At 40.0% G+C, this 25,764-nt stretch overlaps 1 protein-coding gene across 1 annotated transcript in view; it reads right to left on the reverse strand.

Annotated features, from left to right (window-relative positions):
• LOC124717395 (protein sprint) overlaps positions 1-25,764 on the reverse strand; it is a 305,335-nt gene that overhangs the window by 39,996 nt on the left and 239,575 nt on the right. Inside the window, exons 11-14 of the mRNA XM_047244247.1 lie at positions 22,136-22,339; positions 19,620-19,979; positions 13,586-13,952; positions 7,790-7,982 (exon numbers count right to left, since the gene is read on the reverse strand). Coding sequence (XP_047100203.1) covers positions 7,790-7,982; positions 13,586-13,952; positions 19,620-19,979; positions 22,136-22,339 — 1,124 coding nt within the window. The remainder of the gene's footprint in view (positions 1-7,789; positions 7,983-13,585; positions 13,953-19,619; positions 19,980-22,135; positions 22,340-25,764) is intronic.

Below are 25,764 nucleotides of genomic sequence, written 5' to 3' on the forward strand. Positions count from 1 at the left end.
CACAGGAGTTAGGTACGCAATGTCAGGTGGCGGCCAAGAGTGGAACTCAGTATCATCACGCCCAGTACAATCTGACAGTTCTGAAGGTGTCAACTTAAAATTGTGCTGGTCAAACTTTTGAACTTTCTTTTACATTCTCTGTCATTTTTATTGATTATGCATTTAATAGTTATGCCCATTTGTAATTGTTATATTGGTACTGAATTGCCCTTTATTCATTTTTCAAAACAACAAATTGACGAATTTAAATATTTGATTGTGACAGATCACATGGAAGGAGACAAAACATCAGGCAGAAAATTACATTCAAACCTAATAGTCATCAGTGAGAAAATAAGCAATGGCCATGAAAAGTTTGATAGTGTATGCAAGAATAAAACGTAAGTCTTCGACAACAAGGCACTTCAGCATCTCTAAGAACCATTCTCCTCCCTCTTCCCCTAATGACTCCACATTGCGAGAGAGAAACTTGACATATAGAGACTGTGCTCTCAGCTACCTCTTTGATGATTCCTACTTTCCTCTGACTGAAGAATGTGCCCAGCTTTTCACTTAGATACAAACAATCCAAATAAAAAATGGGAGACTCACATTATGTGCATTCTCTTCATAGCTAGTCACTTACAGGGATGAAATAGCTTACAACTTAAACACTCCATAACTTGAGTTGACTCCTCCCGAATAGTTAAAATCATCTCCCTGCTATGGACTTGGACACGAGAAAGAGACAGGCACTAACTTGCTACAGCCTCTTTAAGTTCGTTTGCAAAGCACTGATGGACAGCTCAAAAGCAGAAGTACTGTCCACACAATGACAGAATCTTTATCCAAGTCCAACAATGGCGTACATTCTTAACAGATCAAGAGTGTAGTGAAATATTCTTCTATGTCAGAACAGCAGCAAATCATTCTGTGAAAACAGTTCCATTTCTTCTAAATAGGACTGGTAATAATGACTACTACATACTACTCCTGTGTGAGTATACCCAACAGATTTCTCATCTTCATAATAATCTCACATCACCTCATTTAACTACTGTTACACAGATTTTGGGCCCCATATATCTGGATTTGTGGCATCTCACCATCCCTCCCCCGTCTCTTCTTATTTTATTTTTTAAACTTGTGTAAGTTTTTATCACTGCAGATTCGATTTTCATTAAGCAGCAAAATGTATCCCTCGTTTAAGGAAAATGCGCAGATAATACATCACACACACACACACACACACACACACGCGCGCGCTGCTAATAGTGTCTAAGAGCTCCTCCTGCTATCGGAGTGGTTAATCTTCACAGAAGGCTTTTCAGTAACTTCTCAGGCACTCAAGGAAGAATTTGGTTCCATTTCTAATGAAGCACTGTGAAGAGTCCTCAATAGAGACAGAGATTTATGTACGAGTCTGAGAAGTCCAAACCAGCAAATTCACCTCATTTATGTCGAACCACAATGCACGATCCTCATTTTGCGGACAAAGTGTTATAAGAGTGGACTTCAAAAAGTAAGTTACACTTTATTATGGCAGGCCAAGTAACTTTTATTGAATACTGCACAACACTTCAAAGTGACACAGACACATTATATACTTTTCAGCACAGTCATCAAATCTATGTAAATAACAGTTGGAATGTTCTAAGAATCGTTCAGTTCCTCAACAATACAAATCCACTCCTTGGTGATGATGCCATTTGAGAACTACTGTCTGATCATCAACATCATCGTCATCAGAAAATCTCTTTTCCCCCAACTGTTCTTAAAGCTTGTCAAAACATTGGAAATTGCACAGTACAAGATCTGGACTCTATGACACATACTTCCAAAACTCCCATTAAAAACACTGAAAGCTCATGTTGTGTGTCCATGCCATGTGGGGTGTTTTACTGTTGCACAAGAGAACAATGGCCTCACTTAGTTTTCCACACCTCTCATTCTTCATAGCCTTTGCGTACAGGTGACAGTGATCACGGAACCCGGCACGAGCACAATTTCCAATACTGCCGTCGGTCTCGAATGATGGAATAGCACTGCCTATTGAGGGATGCACCTACTGCGCAATGTCTCCAACAGTCACTCTACAATTCCTGCAAATCAGTTTCTCGATTGCCCGGACACTGTCGTCTGTAATACACGTCAATGGCCTTCCTTCCCTGTAGGCATCCCACATGTCTATTCAGCCTCTGACAAGTTATTGGCATCATTTCACTGTGGCTGGACACAACATTGCATTTGGTCCATATACTGCAAGAAATTTCACAGTGAATATGTGCGCCGTTCATATGTTTTGCCCCCAAGAATCATATTGTTGTATGCCTGGTCCGCGTGCCGCGAAATTTGAATCCCCGCCAGATGTCATGGACGTCGAAGACCCACAGAGGTCTCTGTACCATCGCGCCGAAAGGTGTGGCGGCGCGCGCCTCCTGGCCCGCATTTAGAGTGAGGGTATCACAGTGGAACACGTGGTTGCAGCGGCCAATAGCGGCGTCCCCGATCGAGTACTTAAGCGCCTGCCTGTCGCTCAGCCTGCAGTCTAACCTTGCGTATGTCTCAGGACATATCACCTCGCATTAGACAGTGTATTGACTTTCGTGTTTTCTTTACTAGTGGACGTGGTTGTCTTGTTTGGTTTTCGTGACTTTGTTGTCCGTTCTTGTTGTGTCGTAAGTGTCATATACACTGATCAACACCCACATGATAATAAAATTTGCTTTATTGGGTGTAGCCAGGACACCACTTAATTTTGCAACAGATAACCTTCTTAGGAAAATAAAAAGGCTTTTCTCCTGCCCAAAAATTTAGTATCCAAACACGAATATACAACCTTAATAAAATTGGCTTTTATAACTGAACCGATTTTATGTTGCTTGAAGGTGCTCTGTCGATGCTCTCCCACGGATGCCTAGATGGGCGCCGCTTCCGGGTCAAAAACTGGCTTATTGAAGACGGGCACCTGGTCGATCCGGCTGCAACAAGGTTTCCTCCGGGCGGCGGTCCGCGGCGGGTCAAAAGACGCCTGTTTCCGTTCCTGCCGGCTATTTAACCCGGCGGCTCTAGTCTTCCTCTGCGGATTCTGTCATGAGGATTGGCGGCCGTTGGCGATACCCGACTGGCGGATGGTGATTTCATCGTATTACCATCCGCGTCGGAAAAGGGGTCACGCGCGTGCGTATTCCGCGGCTGCTTTCATGTTTGGGGGGAAATGCCTCTAATGCCGGCTGGCGGAATGCACCAGAACTATGTTGCAGGTGCGGCTTATTCTGCAGCAGTAGCTGCCCGTTGTATTTGCGTGGCTGTGCGCACCACAGCAATAAGGTCCTTCATTGGTCGTGTCCGTCCTCTCCCGTTGTGGTGTTGTTCGCAGGCTGCTCCGTTGGTCCCGCCGCGTTTCCGTCACTACAACCCAGCGATTGTTCCGGTCGCCGTTACAACAATATGTGTGTTTAACTCTGGAATATGCTTCCAGTTATGCAATTTCACTCACACAAATGTGATGCATGTGTTATCTGTAGAGCAGCAGAACTGTCTCTGCAGGATATGTACTCTCTTCTGACAAAACTCTCACCTTGTTGCACAAAGGTTTTAGTATGGTATGATACATGTAGCTTGTTTTCTTACATATTCTCTTAACTATCATAAAGAAAAGGGAACTCCAAACCAGTTGGTACAATGCATGACGATGTCTAAAATATTTACATAAGGCACCTACATTAAAAATAAAACTCTAATGACTTTCCCTTCAGCCACAACACACGGAGGAAACACAATTTCTCATATCAACAAAAAGTTTGTGTACCCCCTTCCCCCTCCCCCTCCCCCCCAAGTGCAATGGAATATCGCATAAATCATTTAATAAAACCATCTTGCACTGCTAGGCGGACTAATGATAGTACTCTCTGCAGCACCCAGCCGAGTCAGACATTCACTCTAGCAATCGATGACTTACGGCCAACAACACAACTGAGAAACTAAAATACTAAAACCTTTCAAAGAATAGTTTAGTCACTGACATCTGTAGGAGAGCTGTAACAGAAGTTAGTTACCAAACAAGTCTGACTACTGCCACATGTGGTAAACATAATTTTTTTAATGACCACCACTACAGTCTCCACCTCTTAACATCACTAACAGTGGACTTGGGCACACATAACTACCCAGAAACCTCTGCCTGAATATGAAAATTCCTGGGCCCTGTTCAAAACTTGTCAATTTTATTCATTGATTCGTAAGGTGGCCAACACATTGATTACGTATTCATGTTGTACTTGCATTTAGCTACCATCAGGCACATATCCAGATATGACACACACAATGTATTCAGTAATGTGCAGAGATTTTTGGACACCAAGTTTACAAATCAGTGTTCTTCATCAACTTATGAGATATGCAACAAATAAATGATTAAAGAAGTTTCAAAACCTAAAGTTCATACCAGAGATGCCCTCTCATCTTTGAGAGAATCTTTTGGCAGGTGGCACAGGAAATCATTAGTTTTGGACGGAAAATACAACAGAACAACAATCTGTCTCTTCAAACATTAAATGGACAAATTTAAGTTCTCACATTCGACCCTGGGTTACTACCTATACTATCCACACACTATATTTTCGCAACTTTCCTCTGACGGATACAAAAGAAAGAAACAAATACTTGAAGCATGATGTGTTTGATTCCTAACTTCATTGCTTCTTTCTAAAGACTTCAGTCTCCTTTTTTTTGACAGTTCAGATTTCTTTTCCCACTCAAAAATCAATACTTTCAGTTTTCATTTTCTCACATGCATTTTGCAATCACTTATATCAGGTCAGCTTCCACATCTTTTCTACAAGAAGGAAGTGCTCTGAGTGGACCTGGGCACACATAACTACCCAGAAACCTCTGCCTGAATGTAATGATTCACGCTTTTACTGTTACATACTGTTCCTGTCATATTCAATTTCCATTCATGGCACAATCACCTCCAAAAATAGTCCATGACCTTTCACTTTAGATGCATCTTACTCATATTTAACTTCACAACAATTTTGAACTGTGATTTTAACACAGCACTGTAACATAAATTTGGATGTTTTATGCTTTTTTATCAGGCCATTTCAATAACGAGAAGTTTCTGAACTCAGCCTTGGTTAGCAGACATTTGTAACTTATTTGATACAGATTAAAATTATCTACAATTACATTTGATAGTTGCAGTAACAGGAAATTTATCTGTAAAAAGACTGTCTCGAGAATTAAAAACAATTATAACTTTCAGAGTGACAAACATAAATATAATTTTGTCCTAGGGATTCTACTCATGCAGGTATAAAGCAGTCAAGAAATCATTTATCATTAGACACAATTAACATGACTACAAAATTGTGTGCTTTAGGGTGCTCAGCCGAGCTCTCGGTTCCATTTTTCTGCACAATATTTCAACAGCCAAACCAGTCGCCTCCTTCAAGTGAAGAGAGCTGTGGTAATATGCGTACTCGCTGACTGGACTCCAACTACACCAATGTATTGTTAGGGTTTTGTCTTCATTTATGCTCTTGATACTTTTTCCATTTTCCAAATCTGCACTGTTGTTCCATGAAAGCCACATTCTCTCAGCACTTTTTAGCTCTTGGGACAAGATGGCCAGTGAGATCTTAATAAATTGAGTGCCTGACCCAAAATCTTATTTAAATTGAAGCCACTGTATCAGTTTAGTATGTTTTCTAATGTCTTTCCTATATATTTAATTTTTGTCACTGATGGAACATGGTACACAAACCTGATTTCTGGAGGACTAAAACATCTTTACCATTACAAAGAAAATGTTTAAGCTTTGCTGACAGTAGCGACATACACTGGACAGCACACTTCCAAAGGAGTCTGTGGATACCGCCAGAGATTGGGCCAGCTACAGGCAGATAACAATTCTTGGGATTCTCTTTCTTCTTCACTTTCAACCCTTTCCTCAGGCACTGTCTATTTTTACTGCAATACCAGCTCCATTTTTCAATCTGAGTACAGATCAGTGGGAGCACTATTCACGAGTTGCAATTCTACATCTACATACATCCTCTGCAAACCACTGTGAAGTGCATGGCAGAGTGTACTTGGCAAACATCACACATTGGGTTACTTCCCATTCCAACTGCATATGGAGTGTGGGAAAAATGCTTATGTGGCTGTGTGCATGCTGTACTTGGTCTAATCTTATCTACATGCTCCTTACAGGAGCAATATGTTGAGGGGTGCGTATTACCTCTAGATTCTTGACATAACACACACTCTTGAAATTTTGTAAGCAAGCTTTGTAGGATGATTTGTGTCTATCTTCAAGAGTCTGCCAGTACAGGTTTTTCAAAATTTCTGTGACACTCTGCTCCAAGTCAAACAAACATGTGAACATTTGTGTCACCCTTCTTTACACAAGGGTTGCCCAGAAAGTAATGCACCACATTTTTTTTTCTCAGCCGAAAGCAATGCTATGAATGTGAAATGTTACATATGTATTATTTGAAGTCTCCTGAGAGAGTGCACCAAGTTTCCGTCACTACCGACAGATAGCATAGCTGCAGAACAGTTTGAAAATGGTGTATGTAGGTGATGTACATTACAAGCAATGTGCCGTCATCTAATTTCTCGCTGCAGAGAAAGAAACAGTGGGGAATATTTACAAACGCTTGTGCAAAGTCTACGGAGCACCTGCTGTCGACAAAAGTACAGTTAGTAGGTGGGCATGGAGGGTGAGGTCATCAGAGGGCAGTTCGGTGGAGCTCCACAATTTGCAGTGGTCGGGGAAGCCATCCACGGCTGTCACACCTGACATGTTGCAGCGAGCTGATGTTATCATTTGCGAGGACAGACGCATTTGTGGAAGACATTTTGAAGAAGATAAGGTGGTGATTCACACAGTGAAGCACTGGCTCCACCACCGGGACTAGGATTGGTGCTGACAGGGCATACAGACAGGGCATGGTGCTGGAGGAAGGCCGGAGAACAGGATGGAGATAACATGGAAAAATTCTTTCGTCTGTGTAATTCTCATTACGTTCAATAAAGAATTGTTGGTGATTCTGGGCAACCCTCGTACTATCCCCAATAGTCCCATCTGGTACAGGCACCAAACATTCGAGGAATTTTCTAAGACTGGATGCACAAGCATTTTGTAAGCAGTCATCTTTGTAGAATGACTGCATATTCCCAGATCCTGCCAATGAAGATACATTTGCCACTTGCCATACCTACAACTGATGGTACATTATCAGTCCATTTCAAATCCCTAAAACCTGTTCTGATACTTCGAGGCTCTCCTCATCTGACAGCATTCGAGCTCTATGGACCAGAGCCTTCAGTGTGAAGCTTTTTGTGATGGGTGGTTTCTATTTAAACAAGGCTTGCATCCAGCATTCAGTTTATCAAGATACAGCTGGCGATCTCATCCACCAGAGCTGGCAAACTGAAAGAATGTGCGTTTTACAGAATAACAGTGAAGGCTCTGAAAAAGAAATGACCACCTAAGGGCACAGTGGATGCCGGGTGTCAAAATCAGCTGAAAATAGTGGCATGACATCGCCAGTAATCACAGTGAGGTCTGAGTCCAGGCAGTGAGTAGAAGTAATGACACAGCTCACACCACGAGAAGGCGACAATTGCATTGGTCACTGCAATATCACAGACAAAAATGGAAACCATCCACCAGCCTAGTGAACACTACAAACCAAATTGTTAATCAATCACATGGAGAAAACATCAGACATTGCATGTTTAGGAAGTATAACCCAACACAAATACAGAGTGCATCATATTAGGAGTGCCAACTCACCTCTGGATGATGAGGTCGTGGACAGTGCACGGTGTCACCGAACTGTCCTCCTCCAGAGTGTTCTCCTGCTGCTCCAGCGACGGAAACCTCCTCTCGCGATCGTCTCCGGTAATCGACGGCTCTTCCGTACACTCCTCATCATCGGCTTCGCTCTCACCCCCAGACAGACCTTCCTCTCCATCGTCATCGTTCACTGCAATGCAGGGGCAACATTCTGAACAGTAAGAGAGATTGTCTACTGCCATCATTCAGTATACAAATCACCAAAGTCTAATAGGTTAGTGACACATGTAATACTTCCCCCTCTTTGCTAATTACTTTCTTTAAATAATGAAATAACACTTGCTTTTTAGATGGGATTAGATCACATATAGTTTTTCTTCACAGATCCAAACTGAGGAGGTAATAAAGGATGTACAACAAGTATAAAAAGATAATTAAATTAAAGAACGGAGGGGGGAGAGAGAGAAATGCTAGTGTCCCTTCCACAGACCTCAAGTGAAATGGTTTTCATGTATGTGGAATAAGTCAAAAAAATCTTAAAAACATATTTTCATTTAAGAGTTAGTAACAAACTTGTTACAAAACCACATAAATGAACAATAATGAAAGGTGCATAAATTATTCTTAGGACATTGTAATCACATACTATTAAACAGAAAATAAGTTTATGGTACTTATTTACACTGATTACATTACTGCACTCAAGGTGTGCAAAGGTCAGATTTTAACTAACGTATTATCTGACAATAATAATAATATGCACACATGAATCAGTTCTACTGACAAATACTGAAGTGGAAGGAGTTGGCCACCAATTACTCCATTAGGCTCCTCAAACTGAACTTACTTAGCTGCTAAACTTTTTATGGGCGCTAGCAAGTTACTGAAACTGTGTTTCCTGAATAATGGACACCTTTCTGGATAAAAGTAAATGACTTTACATCCCTATGAATGTTATTCTCATATCTAATATTGGCTCCAATAGCTGAGCTGTTAGTCTGCTTTATTTATGACTCAAGTTCATTCAGGAATATTTTAAAGAGAATCAACATCAGGAAAACTGGTGAATATATTGGTAAGAGCTCTGAAGAAATTAAAATCTATTTGCTGTGAATGTGGTAAAATGCTATATACATAAGTGAAAAACTACATTACTTTGCACTACATCTCACAACTTTAACAAGGTTTGCTACTCCTGAGCATATTTGTGTTTTATCAAGTATCACCATCACATTGCCGTTTACTGCCTGCCTATCACAGCACATCACTTAATTTTCATATATGAGGGTTATAACTTGAATAATGATAACTATTTACTTATAACTGATACAAAACAGATGCATATTTCAAAGTTTTACTGTCTTACAAAGTAGGCATCAGCATTGTATATACGCCATCACTAGTGTGTGGAAGCTGCATGATACCTTTAGAAGTGCCAGCTGTGTTGACGGTTCGGATGGAGCATCTATTTCTTGACGAATCTCTTTAGAAGTTTTGAGGCATATGCCATAAAGTGCTTCCTCCAGCAAAGAAATCAAGTCAAAGTCACAAAGGGTTATGTACAGGGAGTGTGGTGAATGATACAGCACTTACCAGGCCCATCAGTCGAACAAATCAGTCACAACTTGCAATTGTCCACCTGAACATTACCCTGCAAAATGATCAGTGGGTTCCACAGAAACTGTCACTGCTTCTTTCTGAAACCTGGTCACAGGCTGCGTTCCTAAAATGAACACCAATACAGCACACAGGAGGCCTGCTGTTGGGGAACAGTATGCGTTAGGATAACATCATCACAGCCGTACAGAAGAATCATCATAATTTTAACACTAACAGGTTCTGACAAATTTTCTGTCTTCGTGGAGACCCATAATGAGGCTATTTCTTCTGATGGGTATTTCAGGTGTGGCGCTTATGATTTGACCTAAGCCTCCTTCATGTAATGATACATCATCATCATAAACTAAAGGCTATGCCTTGTCAATTTAGCCACGTCCCTCTCTCCATTATCATCCTCTTCAATTCTTCATGCGATTTTATCCCCATATCTTCTTTGATGTTATTAAAATACATTGCTCTTGGCCTGCCTCTTGGTTTTTTTCCCTAAAACTTTTCCTTCAAATACATTCTTTAGGAACTGGTTGTCTCCCATTATGTGCCCTATCATTTTTGATTTTCTTCTTCCTATATAATTTAGCAGCATTCTGTCCTCATTAACTTCTCTTAAGACCTGTTCATTGCTGTCTCTATCTACCCAGCTTTTTTCATCATTCTTCTCCATATCCACATTTTCATTGCTTCCAGTCTCTTTTTCTCTGCCTTTCCCAGAGTCCATGCTTCACATCCATATGTTAAGACACTCCAGACAAAAGTTTTGGCAAACTTTTTCCTACTTTCTAGGCTTGTATGATTGTCTGTTAGTAAATTCCATTTATTTTGGAAAGCTTGCTTTGCCAAGTCTATTATTCTATTTATATCTGTGATACACTTATTGTCGTCAGTGATTGTGCTCCCCAAATAACTGAAGTTCTCAATCTGCTCTGGATCATCATCTAGTTTAATATTAACTTTACCATTTTCTTCTGTCTTCCCTGCTACCATAGTTTTTGTTTTCTTCTTATTTATTTTTAGATTAAATTCTCTTAGGATTTTGACAAATTTTAGCAACATAAACTCCATTTCCTTTACTGAGTCAGCAAGTACTAATATATCATCTGCAAAATGGATACAGTGTACTCGTTCCCCATTAATTTTAATTCCTTTGGTTATTCTTTTCAATTTTTCAATGGTTTTTCCAATAAATAAGTTGAACAAATATAGTGATAATGGGAATCCTTGCCTTACTCCCACCTTGTTTTTGCTTTCTTCTTCACATCATTCACTTCTATCTCTGCTTCCTGCCTTTTATACAGGTTCCAGATTAATCTTCTGTACCTCCAATCAAGATTTATTTCCTTCATTGTTCAGAATAACAATTGCCAATTAACCATGTCCAATGCTTTTTGTAAATCTGTAAAGGTCAAGTAGGTTTTCCTATTAACTCCAATTCGTGTTTCTAATGCCGTCCTCAGAGCTAGTATTGCCCCTCTAGTTCCTTTTCTGCATCTGAAACCAAATTGGTCTTTTTTAGTCGATTTTTTATTATGTTTAACATTATTTTGGAAGTCTGGGGTAGTAAGGAGATAGTTCTACAGTTCTCACAGTCCAGAGCATTTCCTTTTTTTGGGATTATAACTTTTGTGCTGTTAAGCAAATCTGTAGGTGGTTCTTTTCCATCTTCATAGTACTCTTTAATAAGTTTATATAAGTACTCTTTTGTTGATTCTCCAATTTCCTTCAGTATTTCTGCCGGGATGTTATCTGTGCCTTAATGATACAGCATAAGAAATTATCTCCTTGTTGTAAATAGCATTATATGTGGGTACGAGCATCATCAAAGTTTCAACTCACACACATATGAAGACTGTTACAAAATTTATGAGACTGATTTTTGCAACCTCTTCTATTTCATAGCACAGTTACTCTCATCAAAACAGTTTCCTTTGAGTGCACAAAGAGTCGATATATTTGGCTTAGAAGTTGCAAGCTGTTTAGTGCGTCATATGCATCATCACAGATTTTATCTCAGCTAAATTTCTTTTGATGATTACCAGGAGATTCGAACAGTTAATAAATATTCAACACAACACTGTCGATATTAATTTCTAGTTCTTTTAAATTTAATGTTTACAAACATCAGCTGGTAACTTAGTTATTTCCACCCAGAGCAGCAGCTCACATAAGTTCTAAGTAGCCAACCAAAAAGTAACAAGTGACTATTCATTCACAGATAAGTGGTTGAATAATGTATTTTTATTGTAATAATTGTTATACTGGTAACTAAACATAGTGGTGAATTGGCTGTATGGATATTTTGACACAGAAGATAACACAATGACAACTTCGACAGAGTTCGCACTGCTCAAATGCTTGCCCCCTCTGACTGAGTGACATAGAACTTAACACCATGAAAACTGAGTGACTAACACAGCAATGTTTTGACCGCTCAACTACAACTGACTGTGGCTTACTGCACAACACCTAATTGTGCAGGGGGGCACAGAAATTACAAAATATGAAGCTATCACATTTTCAATATTCACACATAAAAATAGGAATCATATTAGGCAGTGAAGTAAAGCTGTTTAACCAAAACTGTGTAAACCAAAAATGCCAAAATGAAAGCTACTGTTTTATAAAGTGGAAGTTTTAATGAACACTGGGATTTTCAAAACTCGCCAAGAAACTAAAACTCGCCAAGAAACTAAAACTCGCCAAGAAACTAAAACTCGCCAAGAAACTAAAACTCGCCAAGAAACTAAAACTCGCCAAGAAACTAAAACTCGCCAAGAAACTAAAACTCGCCAAGAAACTAAAACTCGCCAAGAAACTAAAACTCGCCAAGAAACTAAAACTCGCCAAGAAACTAAAACTCGCCAAGAAACTAAAACTCGCCAAGAAACTAAAACTCGCCAAGAAACTAAAACTCGCCAAGAAACTAAAACTCGCCAAGAAACTTTAAGGATTTTTTACTGGAATATTTCACAGGGTAACATAACAACGAAAACAATCCATTTTTGACAATATAATGTAACTGGATAAATAAAAAGATCTACTCACCAAGCGGCGGCAGAGCACATACATAAAAGAAGGTTGTAATTAGGCCTAATTATAAACTTCTTTTATGTGTGTGTTCTGCCACCGCTTGGTGAGTAGATTTTTTATCTATTCGATTACATCACAGGATAACATCATTCCAAGAAAAGTTATACAGTTTTGGAATCAGTGGAAATATGGCTACAAAATTTTAACACTGGATTCTCCAAGGGATTTCATTTTAAGATTCAAAAATTCTTGAATACATTAACTTTAAATAAGTATCACTTTTTAAATGTACGCTTTTCCGAAAACGTAAGATGCCCATTGGAAAGTGGACGATTAGGGCTTCCAATAATGTGTGTCAATCCAAAAACAAATAATTATTAGTGAGGTCAAATTTTGAAGAGCACGCCATTTTAGTAAATCTTGAATTCAGAATACGTTAAATAAGGGAAAAGCAACCACCTATCTACAGCAAACAGATGAGTGACACACAGAAACATGTAATCAAAAATGGTTTTGACACCAGCTTTTGAGCTCTTGCACTTTTTCTAGTAAAAGTACACACATTCATGCGCAAACAACCCCACAGACACCCAAATGCACTACTGAGGGAGAGGGGGAGGGAGAGGGGGAGGGAGAGGGGGAGGGGGAGGGAGAGGGAGAGGGAGAGGGAGGGAGAGGGAGGGAGGGAGAGGGGGAGAGAGGGAGAGGGGGAGAGAGAGAGAGAGAGCGAGAGCGCAGAGAAGACTGTGTGTGTGTGTGTGTGTGTGTGTGTGTGTGTGTGTGTGTGTGTGTGTGCGCGCGCGCGCGCGCGCGCGCGCGCGTGTGCATGTACATACTAGAAAAATAGCAAGAGATCAAAAGTTAGTGTGGATACCATTTTTGGTTGCATGTTTCTGTGTGCCATACATCAGTCCACTACAGGTGAGCAGTTGCCTTTCCTTATTTTACGTACTTTTCCTTTGCTGTTGTAAATTTATAATATTTCTTTATACAAATTATTCCAAAATAAAGTATTTATACCATTTTCAAGAGTAGTCTAATTAAGAATTTGAAGATTTCATATATTCAAGGTAAATGTTTTAGGTGTGGAATAGGTAACACGAAAAAATTATTTTTCGCAACATTTCAATGTGCTAGTGGTCTGCATACCTATGAACTCCCAGGAGGAGTCGAGTGCCCAGGCTGAAGCAGGTGCCACCGCCCTCTTGGCCGCCCTCCGTCCCCGACCACCTCTCTCTGCCCCCGCAACTGGCCCCTGCCGACGTCGTGCCCAGGGCCGACGCACGTCGTCCGCAGACAGTGCCAGCTCCTCGCTGGAGTCGATCCTCTGCAGCTGCCGAGGGGCTGCAGAGCCGACACCCCTTGCCGCAGCGGTGGACACCAGCGGTGCAGGGTCGGAGTGTCGGTGGGTGGCAGGAACCGGCCCGTGGCGTTGAGGGACACGCCGCTGCAGCCCGAATGCTGCCAGGGGTGATGACTTCACTGCGTCAGCCGGCTCTGCATAGAATGGGCTTCCCTAAGAAATGAGAAACAAATATGTATAAGTATTTGATAATTGAATTATTTCTCATTGGACAGAAAACACAAGCTTATTTTAATACAATGGTATAAGATATTTTACTCAAAGTAGCGTCATTTAGCGGCTACAACTTTTTCCCACTTTTTGGGTAGCATATGGATTCTGCGAGAAAGAAAGTTCAGGTTATTTGTGGAGATCCACTCATGGGACCAGTTTTAAAGTGTGTTAAAAGATGTGAAATGTTGTTCAAAAGGAATGACATGGGACTGAAAACTGGCAATATCTTGTGAATATGGTGGGAGGGAAGGGGGGGAGAGGGGGGGGGCTAAGATGTCCCATCGAAGTACCTGTGAGGATTCCTGCACTCGGTTTGCAACATGTGGTTTGGCACTGTCATGAATCAGAATGACTTTGTCATATGTCTGAGGATATTGCAGACATTTGTCTTTAAGTGCACAATTCAAATTGAGAAAATATGCTTTATAGTGTACAGAACTCACTGCTTTACCAAACTGCATCAACTCGTGGTACACCACACTGATCAGGATGCATTTTGTCACACACCTAAAAATTGTCATCTCAGAATCATTAAAACCAATCTCTCAACAGAGTTTCCAACAGAGTACTTTGTTCGTACACTTCCATTAACAAACAATGGCTTTCCGCAGCAGATTTCTTGACATGAAAGCAGAAAAGTTACACTTCTCATAGATGCCATTCTGTAGGTACAAAACCCAACATGTTACAAGCACTAAATAGATTAGGTTCCTTTCATTCCACTCTAAAGTCACACACAGATCTGAAAGCCTAATGTTTTTAGTGCTAAATAGGTCTTGTGTTGCTGTCCACTATGCTGCACTAGTGCAACTACTGCGCTCTCTTCACCAACAGCAAGAATTAATTCAAGTTCTCGATACTTTATTGCTTACTCATAAAGAGTGTCTCAAGTTGTCGGTACACTGTGAGAACTTTTTTGTATCGGAAGATTTCTCTTAGACTTCCACATTGAAACTCCAAGTTTTCCTGCACCAATTCTTGTTGTATGTGAAAGAAAATTTTACTTTACTGGTTTTCATGGCAACAAATGTGTTTTTTTTATATTGTCAGTTGATTTATTAGTGATTATTCCAAGTTATGTTAGATTTTACAGTTTTATCAATTATTCTGCACGTTATAAGCTCTTTCCCCCTTGGAAATGCCTTCATCACCACCATCCATCTCCATTCCACACCATGCCATTCTCACTGTGCAGTGAATTCATGTACGTGAAAGATCTGCATTGGAACACTTCGAAGATTTGTCACTGGAATATAATATCAATAAACTTTGATAGTTATGACACATCATATTTCAAGCAGGATGTTTTTCACACAACAATCACTGTTAACTTGAAAGATGCGAAGTTTTCATCAAAATTAGTCAAAAAGAATTATTATTATTATTATTATTACATAGTATTCTACCTAGTGGCAGGTCTGTGTCTTCATACAGAGAATTTCTGATGCCAATGTTCCCTATCCTCAGCTTCTTCCTTCAGTCTGCTGTATCTCTTTCCACTTTTCATGTCATCCAAAAGTTGAAGTCTTCTTTTTCCTCGTCCTACTGTTCCTTTAATTTTCCCTCAATGACTTCATGTATGAGCCCTCCGTGTCTACGTACGTGTCCGATTCAGTTGGCCTTCCTCTGAAGAATTGTATTCAGAATGTCTCTCTTCTCTCCTATTGTTCTCAGTGCATGTTATTCATCACCCGATCGGTCCAACTGATCTTCTCCATTCTCCTCCAGCACCACACTTCGAAACTTTCAAGGTATTTTTCTTCCTTTTCTTCTCATGGCCCATACAGTGCAATGATCCAGATGTAGCACTTCACCACTTTCTCATGGCTCCATACAGTGCAATGATCCAGATGTAGCACTTCACCAGTTTCTTTTTTAATTCCAAGCTTAACTTGCTGGTCAGCAGATTCCCTTTTTTATTGAATGCAGTTTTAGCCCTAGTGATTCTTGCTCGAATGTCACTGGTGCACTGGGAATCCTTTGTCACCAAATTTCGCAAGTACTTGAACTGTCTCACATCCTCCAATCCTCGATTGTCGACGGTTATCCTAAAAGGTTTCTCACTTTTTGATATCTGCATCACTTTTTATTTTTGATGTTGATTTCTTTGCCGTATTTCCTTCCAGTTTCGACCAACTAGCTCATCATGTGTTACAGCTGTCTTTGATTTTCAGCAAACACTACCAAGCCACCTGCATACTTGATGGTATTGATGAGGCGTCGTCCTATCCTCAAGTTTCCTCATCCTCTCAAAGCTTCTCTTGCCAGCCATTCCACACACAGGTTGAAGAGACCCGGCGATAGACAACAGCTTTGCCTGAGACTTCTTCCTATTTCCACGCTGTTTGTTTCTCCATAGTTTAGCCATACCTTTACTCTTTGTCCCAGGTACAAGTTTACTCCTATCTCCTTAAGGATGTTCATCCACTTTATCCAGTTGACTCTGTCAGAGGCCTTCTGCCGATCTATATAGCAAACATGCACTCTTCGTTAACAACCAAATCTTTCTCCAGCAATATCCACACCATGCCGATGACGTCTATGGTTTCTTTTCCCTTCCTAAATGCAAACTGGTCCTCTCCTACTACTTCTTCAATTTTGTGTTCCAGCTGTCTGTTGAGTATTCTTGCAATAATCTTTGCTACGTGTGAGATTAAGCTGATTGTTCTGAAATCACTACATTTCTTGGCTTGCTGTTTCTTCTCAAGAGCAACCATTGTGACATCCAAAAAGCCCTGAACATTCCCCAGTTTTTTAAATTTTGTTTATGAGATGCATCAATGCCTTCAAACCCTGTTTTCAGATTTCTTTCAGAAAATCCACCGGCATGTCATCATCTACTGAGGCTCTTCTCCTCTTCGTGACCTTAAATGTCTTCTCTACTTCAGTTGTCAGTACGGTAGGTCCTTCTTTGTCTTTGTCAATCTCTTGCTCTGTCTCTATTTCAACGCCTCGTGGGCGATGTTCCTGATAGTAGAGTTCCTAAATATATAATTTCCATACTTTCAGCACCTCCATTTGTTCAGTAACCATTTATCCTCTAAAGTCTTCTATCCCGAAAGTCCTCACTCCTTTGTTTTATATACCTCTCAGCTCCTTTGTTTTCTGCTACATAAGGTCATGCCTTCCTCTTCTTTGTAGGTCCTCTATTTTGCCACACAGTCCTTCTATATACTTTTCTTTTGCTTTGCCCGTTTCTCTTCTGAGTGCATTGTTAAGTCTTCTATATTCTTTATCATTAACATTTTTACACTTCCTCCTTTCCTCCATCTTTTCCAGCATTTCATTGGTGATCCACAGTTTCCTCGCTCTCTTTGCTTCCTTCCCAACTTCACTCTTTAACGTATTCCATTACAACTGTTTAACATTTCACCATTGCAGAATAGAAGCCTGAATAATCATTGCCGATCAACAAAACATGCATGTACAAATGTGGATCCATATTTATAATTTTTGTGAAATTAAAAACCCACTTTTGCTTTTATGTGAGTGACAAATATACAGCTCGTAGTGATACATCCCACTCCTTGAATGAGAGGTATCACATCCTTAAATATGTATGTCACAAAAAAGATGTTCATGACAGAGTACCCGATAAGTGTTTAGCTCCCCACTGTTGGGAGGTGTTCTAAATTGTAGGTGGTGATACCAGACCTAACGATCCAGTGGCTGCACAGAAGTGAGCAGCAGTCAGATAACCCTACCTGCTGAGTTGGAGATTGGGGTTCTATGGTGTGGGCAGTGTGAAAGAAACAGCTCCATGAAATCTAAGAATGCAAAATGTCAAAGATAATAAATTAATTGTAATTGTTAATTGTCAATTTGAATATCACATCTGTTATGCACGTAGTACGAGTTGGCAGCTGTCCTCATTTATCATATACTGATTGTAATTTTCAAGACAACATAAGAAGACAAATTGAATCTTACTTCTTATTTATGTGGAGGAGTGAATGAGAACAACAAGTTAATTTTAGCAGCTTTATCCGCAGCCTGTAAGGAGGCGAAGTCAGAGCCAAGTTGGAGGAAGAAGGGATACAGATTCAGGGCACAGACTAGCTGGACCCTGATTAATAATATTTAACGGCGACCAAATAGTCTGTAAGTAACTTTCATTTACATAAAAGGGTGTTCAGGTGGCAACTTATTTAAGTGTTTGTTGCTGAGGTGAAGCATAACAAACCACAACACAGCCCAAGTCAACCTGAAACACTTCAATCTATGTGAGAAATTCTCACGTGAATGCTGCACTATGTCACACTCGCAATCGTGCAATTGAAAACAGACTTGGATCCCGAAAACTCACTGACAATTACAAAGATTCCGTAGTTTGGTGATCATACCGGAGTTTACTGAGATTGAGCAACAAATATTACAACTATCGATGTCCATTTTAAAACTCCTCTTACTAAACTCCAAAAGACATTATTTCTTAAGCATAATTTCACAGTGATTTGCAACAAAATGACTGAGAACATTTCTTTCTATCAATGAACACTAACTCCCCTTGGGATCTCTCAGAATTTTATAAGATTTCCATGATTTTTCCAGTGCATTCACTTGCCAGTCCTGAATTTCCAGAGTAACAACTCTGCTGCCTTAGATCCCAGGAGTACAATTTGTCTAATATAACCATCCATAATGTTCCATGAAGATTCAAGATACCACCTGGTTGTCAAAAAGAGAGAGTCTGTAAAGATTGAATATTTTTCCATCTGTTATAAATCTCTTCCTCCTGACCCCCAATCACATTAATCTCACAGCAAATGAGACAGTCAATGGGACTGCAGAAGACACGTAGATTGAATCATTTACTTTTCAATGAGGTAAAATGCATGTAGTAGTAGATATTGTTAAGGAGAACAAAAAGACATATTCAAAGAATAGTATTACTGCAATATCCCTGAATAATGTTGGTTTGAGATTAAGGGTGTTACAGCATAGCAACTTTCAGTCCAAGCTTGAATTTTTGAAACAACTTTCTTGGAAGGCAAGTTATACAATTTTGTTAAGCATTGCAGAAATGATTCTGGGATGAAATGTTGGGATATTGTTATGAAATCTCAACAACTAGTCCATCAGGAAAGCTTTAAGCAACACATTTTTAACCATTCATTTTGCACCAGTACTTTGTGTCATTATGAATGTAATATTTTGCCGCCAAAAACGTATCAAAAAATAGATTGCCATTTAGTAGTACTTCCAAATAGAGCTATTATTTGGAACAGTTGCTCTGGGTGAAAAAGAAGCAATGTAGCTTTCTCACTATTTCATCTTTATAAATACAATGATTTACTGGATGGGTGAGTACAGTGACTGTTCTGTATTTCCAGTTCAGTTCCAGATACAACTTGCAGTGGCTGAAGCAACATATTTTATACATTAGCAAGCAAAAAAATATTTTTCTGCCACTCTACTCCACAAAGACATTTGACGATGTTCACACTCACTCGAGATACAACGTTGTTCGATTATTAATTTGATTTACAAGTAATATTATCCTTCAGTAGTTAGCACGATCATACATACGTAATCTCTTCGAGAGTCAAGCTACAGAGCAAACCCGACTAGACATTTGTCACTAAAAACCCCTAGACTCGATTATACCTGCTTCGGTGGAGGAGGATTGTCATCTGCCGGAGTTGAAGGTGATTGCGCCGGAGATGGCACTTGCGGCTGGGCCGCACCGGTGTTGGTGACGAGTGGGGGCAGCCGAGACTTGGACAGCGAAGGTGCCAGACCCACGGGCGAGGTCAGGGGTGCGAGCCGCTCCAGCAGGTCCGGAGGGGGGCCACCCTCCGGGGAAGAGAAGGGCGACGTCGCAGGGCCTGCCGGCCGGAACGTGGACAGCACGCCCTCTCCTTGCCCCGAGCTCGAGCCGGGGCCCCAGATGTCCTCGTAGTCACTCGCTTTGTCCGCTACGGAACTGCGGTAGTACACAGTTGGCGACTCCAGAATGTCCGATTCCTGAAAAACAAGATACAATATTGACAGTTGCAATGCTTATCGTGTACGTGTACATGCACATGCACATGCACACGCACGCATTCACAGTACAGGCCCATTCCAAATGAATATGACGATTAGAAACGCCGGTAACTATTTAATGGAGAGTGACAGAGTTACAGTGGATGTAGAGAAAGATAAATTTTTTAATGCCACTGCAAGCACAGAGAACCAGAAACCTGTGCACGTGCAGCTATGTGTAAGTGAAAACAGAAATGTTACAAATGAAAACTGTGGATCCTGTGCAGAAGACATTCTGCGTTTTACAATTCAGCAGTTGTTCTGTTATGATACTGCAGAGAATATTTCATCTGTGACGCAACCAAGAACCTCCAAATGTCAACAATATCCACAGGTTGCATTGGCAGTTTGGAGAAACTGGATGACTTGTGGAAAGGAAGAAGCACCGAGAAGGCTAAATGTATCGATAATAGCTGATAGTTTATGTTGTGTTACATTATGAAATAATCAGTGTGCAGCGACTAATATTGAGGAATGAATGAATGAAAAAGTATATTAAGCTTTTTACATTTTTAAATAGTTTCTTTGCAAAACCGAATTGTACACTAAGGATAAACAGCAATGAGGTAGTGCTGTTTTGAACAGACTGGCCTTTTATTCATAAGGGTAGAGGACCCCATCTCCAACCAGTCATCCTTATTTAGGTTTTCCAAGGTTTCCCTAACTGCTTCATGCAAACGCCAGGACTCTAAGGCCATGGCTGACTACCTGTCCCATTCTTGTCGCTGCTGCTGCTACTGCTACTGCTACTACTACTACTACTACTACTACTACTACTGCTACTGGGAGGCTATACTGAAAAGTAATGCTTCCGAAGTTTTTATTCTAGAATAAGATTTTCTTCTCTGTAGTAGAGTGTGCGCTGATATGAAACTTCCTGGCAGATTAAAACTGTGTGCCAGACCGAGACTCGAACTCGGGACCTTTGCCTTTCGCGGGCAAGTGCTCTACCACCTGAGCTATCCAAGCACGGCTAACGCCCTGCCCTCACAGCTTTACTTCCGCCAGTACCTCGTCTCCTACCTTCCAAACTTTACAGAAGCTCTCCTGCGAACCATGCAGGACTAGCACTCCTGAAAGAAAGGATATTGCAGAGACATGGCTCAGCCACAGCCTAGGGGATGTTTCCAGAATGAGATTTTCACTCTGCAGCAGAGTGTGCGCCGATATGAAACTTCCTGGCAGATTAAAACTGTGTGGCTAAGCCATGTCTCCGCAATATCCTTTCTTTCAGGAGTGTTAGTCCTGCATGGTTCGCAGGAGAGCTTCTGTAAAGTTTGGAAGGTAGGAGATGAGGTACTGGCGGAAGTAAAGCTGTGAGGATGGGGCATTAGTTGTGCTTGGGTAGTTCAGGTGGTAGAGCACTAGCCCGTGAAAGGCAAAGGTCCTGAGTTTGAGTCTCGGTCCGGCACAGAGTTTTAATCTGCCAGGAGGTTTCAGTATTTATTCTGTTCTCAATATTGCTTGAGACATTACGTGTCATTCATATTACCCAATCAACCCTCTCAGTTCGCTGGCACAAACTGCAACCCTCTGTTGCTAGACGGTTCCGAATTGTAGGATGTAACGTATCAATGTATAATACAACTACGACGGTGCGGGAGAAACGGCATGCTGTAATCAAGTTTCGAATTTGAAGAGTTCGTCCACACATGGAGCACTCCTTCCAACAATGTCAAACCAGACACGAGTGTTATGACGTCCACAACAATCTGACACCTCGGGTTCAGTATCGTCGATTGTCCTCTATACAGTCCAGACTCGGCCCCATCCAATTTTCATTGTCTAAAAAATGAGTGTTCGTTGCCAGGGTGTCTATTCAATAAACGAATATTTACACATGAAGAATAAAGATATAGAATGTTAATAACGTTCGTTTTATTTAAAAAGATTTAAGAGTTTTCACGTGAAAAATTCTGAGGTGTAAATAACTACAAATTAGAAGATGGGAAATTAATGGGAACAGTAAAGAAGTGTTAATGAAACTAAAATGTGCGAAAATGGGTGAAATGAGGAATGGTAATGTTGACAAAGGGCACAACAGATTGTCACAGTGAGGAACAGATCCCAGTCCTCGGCCTGTGGTACGCGCTGACCTGGTAGTGGTGGGACTCCTTCAAGGACAGCTGCCGGGAGTGGTGGGACCTGGTACCTCCTTTCTTTGTACCGGCCCTCGTTCCCTTCTGTTGCTGTTCCATCAGTGGGGTCGTCGACGTCGGGGAGTTCACCGGGGACAGCGGCGAAGACACCGGTCCTGGCGGGGGGCTCTGGCTGTCCGACAGAGGTCTCTTCGGTGTCACCTAAACAGAGCAACCGATGCTGGTATCAAAACAAAAGCCTTACACTAAATCCCACACATCGGTCATTGCCATAGTGATACAATTGCTTTTTCTTACAAGGAAACCTTAGAGACCGATCCTCTCCAAATTTCTACAAACTTACAGCATTTGAAAATCACTGTCTGGGTATCAATTTGCTAACGCAGTACAAAGCAAAACTCGAAAATTTCTGAGCACCTGCAAGTAAAAAATATTTTTTGCATGTTAACATATTCAATGGTAGGTGAATATGTATTGCAACAGGGATTATACAACTAAAGTTGCTATTTCAAAGCCTGCTCATAGCAATTTTTTTTTTCTTTTAGTTAAATTCCACATTTAATAACAAATGGAGAAGTTCCTTTATAAGTAATGATCAAAATATTGTTAATAGGAATAATGTTTTTTTAACTGCTATTCATGTGAAAAGGCAAGTTTTCACAGTAAAATAACAGTAAATTAACTTTTGGAACAAAAATGAAAAACATCAAATAGAAAATAAATTAATTTTTTTATTTCTGGAAATTGAACAGTATTCATTTAACATTATATGCATTTCTCATTTCTGTATCAAACTTAAATTTAATTTTAATATGACCAATAGTTAAAAAGAAACAGATCTATGCCTGGGACAAATCTTCCTTCGTCACAACAAATTCATCAATTCTCAGGGATGAAAAGAGCAATCCGAATAACTCTGGGGCAACAGCTACCACTTTCAAAGTTCGCCCTGAGATAAAGCTGCATACAGTGTAAGAATCTCAGTGGAATTCAGTGATTTATGTGACACCGTCTTCTACAGTTACTGGCAACCACATCATCAGCATAAGGTCACAACTTTCTAAACTATTTTTGTTCCATCACCTTTTTCACATGCATCTGGGATGGAACTATATTTTATTCCAGTTATTTTGGCTGATAACCTCACAGCCATCTTCAAGATGAGTCACTGACAGGATTTATACCACTCAAAAAAAATAATGTGGATTAAATGTGCATGTGCCGGAGACAACACATCTGGCAATAAGAGTGACAGTCATAGATATAACTAAGCATGTAAGAGTAAAGATAGCAAGCACAAAGTCAGCACATCCTCAGTGTTTACAAATTATGTGTTTTTTTTTATTAAAACTGGATATGGTAGAAAATGACAAATGAGCTGGACAGGAAGAAAAACCAATCTTGAAGTCTTAAGGGAAGTAAACAAAGAGAGAAGATTATTAAAGGAAATGAAGAAGAGAAAAATAAGATTTATTAGGCATGTCATCAAACACAACACTTTAATAATTATTCTTGAGGAGGACATTAGTGTTTAACATCCTGTCGACAACTATGTCATTAGAGACAGAGCACAAGATTGTACTTGGGAAGAAAATCGGCAGTGCCCTTTCAAAGGAACCATCCCAGCATTTGCCTGAAGCAATTTTGGGAAATCAAGGAAAACCTAAATCAAGATGCTTGGATGTGGGTTTGAACAATCATCCTCTCAAATGCGAATCCAGTGTGCTAACAACTGCGCCACCTTGCTTGGTCATTTTCTTTTTTTTTTTTTTCTAGGGAAAATGCTGGGTAAGGAAGGAAGAGGACAGAGAGTGACAATTAGACGGAACTGAAATGAACAGCTCATGACAGAAGAGAGTGGTTGCATTGACAAGGCATTAGCCTTTAGAAACGTATGTATGGTACATAATGGAAGAAACGTATGTACGGTACGTAATGGAATGACTCATTACAATAATTCCTCTGGATTTGCTGACTCTGTGTTTGCTATGTTTTACTATTAGACACATGGTTTTGTCTATAAACTTACACTCTTGTTACTGACAACCTTATCTCTGATGCACTGAAGATGGCTTTAAAGTTACCACCTGAAATAACAGGAAAAAGAAGTATCACATCCTGGATCGCACCCAGAAGATGATGCAATATTCCATCACAAGGAAAACTTGAAAAAATATTTCTTAACTACTGCCATATCCAGTGGTGCTGGTGGAGAAGGTGGTTCTGATGAATACCACATACCACCACCATAGCAACCTTTTTGCGTGGCACAGAAACTCGGATAAGAAAATGCTTGCACAAAGGTAAAAAAAACCAAATGACTGGAAAAACCAGCAATGGAAGTTAAGATATATGGGAGACTAGATCGCGTCAGAAGTGGCCCGATTCCACAAAACAAAACTTAGGTATGAATGATAATGATAATGAATGAAAATGATTGTATCAAAATACAATACGTTTCGAGGACAGTGTTTATCAGAGCAAAGTAGCATGGAGTAACCGAGAAGAAGGTAAGCAGATTGACTGGAATAGGCAACAATGCCTCATGATGATTAGTTGTAATAACATGTTATGTATTTAAAATACCACTAATGTTATCAAACACTAACTAACACACATTCACACAGAGCAAAGGAACTGTTCCAAATAGAGTATAAATTTGAGGAAGTGAAGTAAACTTTGCATGTAGTTCTTTGCAGCCTATAGATTCCAATTTCACATTTCTTGTAAAACCAGAAAAAACTTCAAATATACATATCTTTGGGGCAGTTATAAATAACATAACACATTAGCTATTGACAAAATAGCATTCAGTTCTGTCAATACACTTAAATGTTAGCAAATTGTTATGTCAATACCAAAAGAGAAACTTTTATCATTGGTCTGTTGTGTGAACAGGCAACATGCAAACTGATTTCAGCCAGACAACCGAAGTTTTAAGGTGGATGTCCAAGAAATTAGACATCAAATGAGAAGTATCTTTTTTACATCTTTGGTTTGCGCATAACTTTAGTAGTTACTGTATTTATTTATTTACTTTATTTTTAATTATTAATTAATTAATTAATTTACTTAACCTGGTGAGATCTGTAACTTCAGGTCCATGTCTCCCTTACATCAGACCAGAGTTTTACAAACACAGTACTTTTTCATCAAAGTTCTTTAAAGAAGTGAGAATTTCAAGATGATAAATAGTAATAATTTGAAACAAAGTTTGAATGTATCTCACGGCAATGTGAGTAGCTGAACTGACTAAAAACTAATAGTGTTAGTACATTACTACTATGGAAAACAACAATAACAATACAATAACTGGTGAAAGTAGTAGATTCAGAATGTATGTATCAGTGTACAAGAGTAATATTTTCTGACAGAGAGCACAGAGGAAGACTACGGAAGTCAAAGACTTTGGGGAATGAGGAAGATCTGATAGGAAAGAAAGGTACTAAGTTTCTGTAAACTACAAAACAACAAAGTAAATTACTGTTATTTAGCAGATTTGCCATTTGCTGTCTTTTGAAGCTGGAGACATTATTCAGTTCTGTGTAGTGAGTGATACCATTCTAGAGTTGGATTCCTGTAACTGAATAGACTTTGAGAAAGCAGTTGAGTGATGGAGTGGGACA

The sequence above is a fragment of the Schistocerca piceifrons genome, chromosome 9 (assembly GCF_021461385.2).
Source record: "Schistocerca piceifrons isolate TAMUIC-IGC-003096 chromosome 9, iqSchPice1.1, whole genome shotgun sequence".
NCBI classification, from domain to species: domain Eukaryota; kingdom Metazoa; phylum Arthropoda; class Insecta; order Orthoptera; family Acrididae; genus Schistocerca; species Schistocerca piceifrons.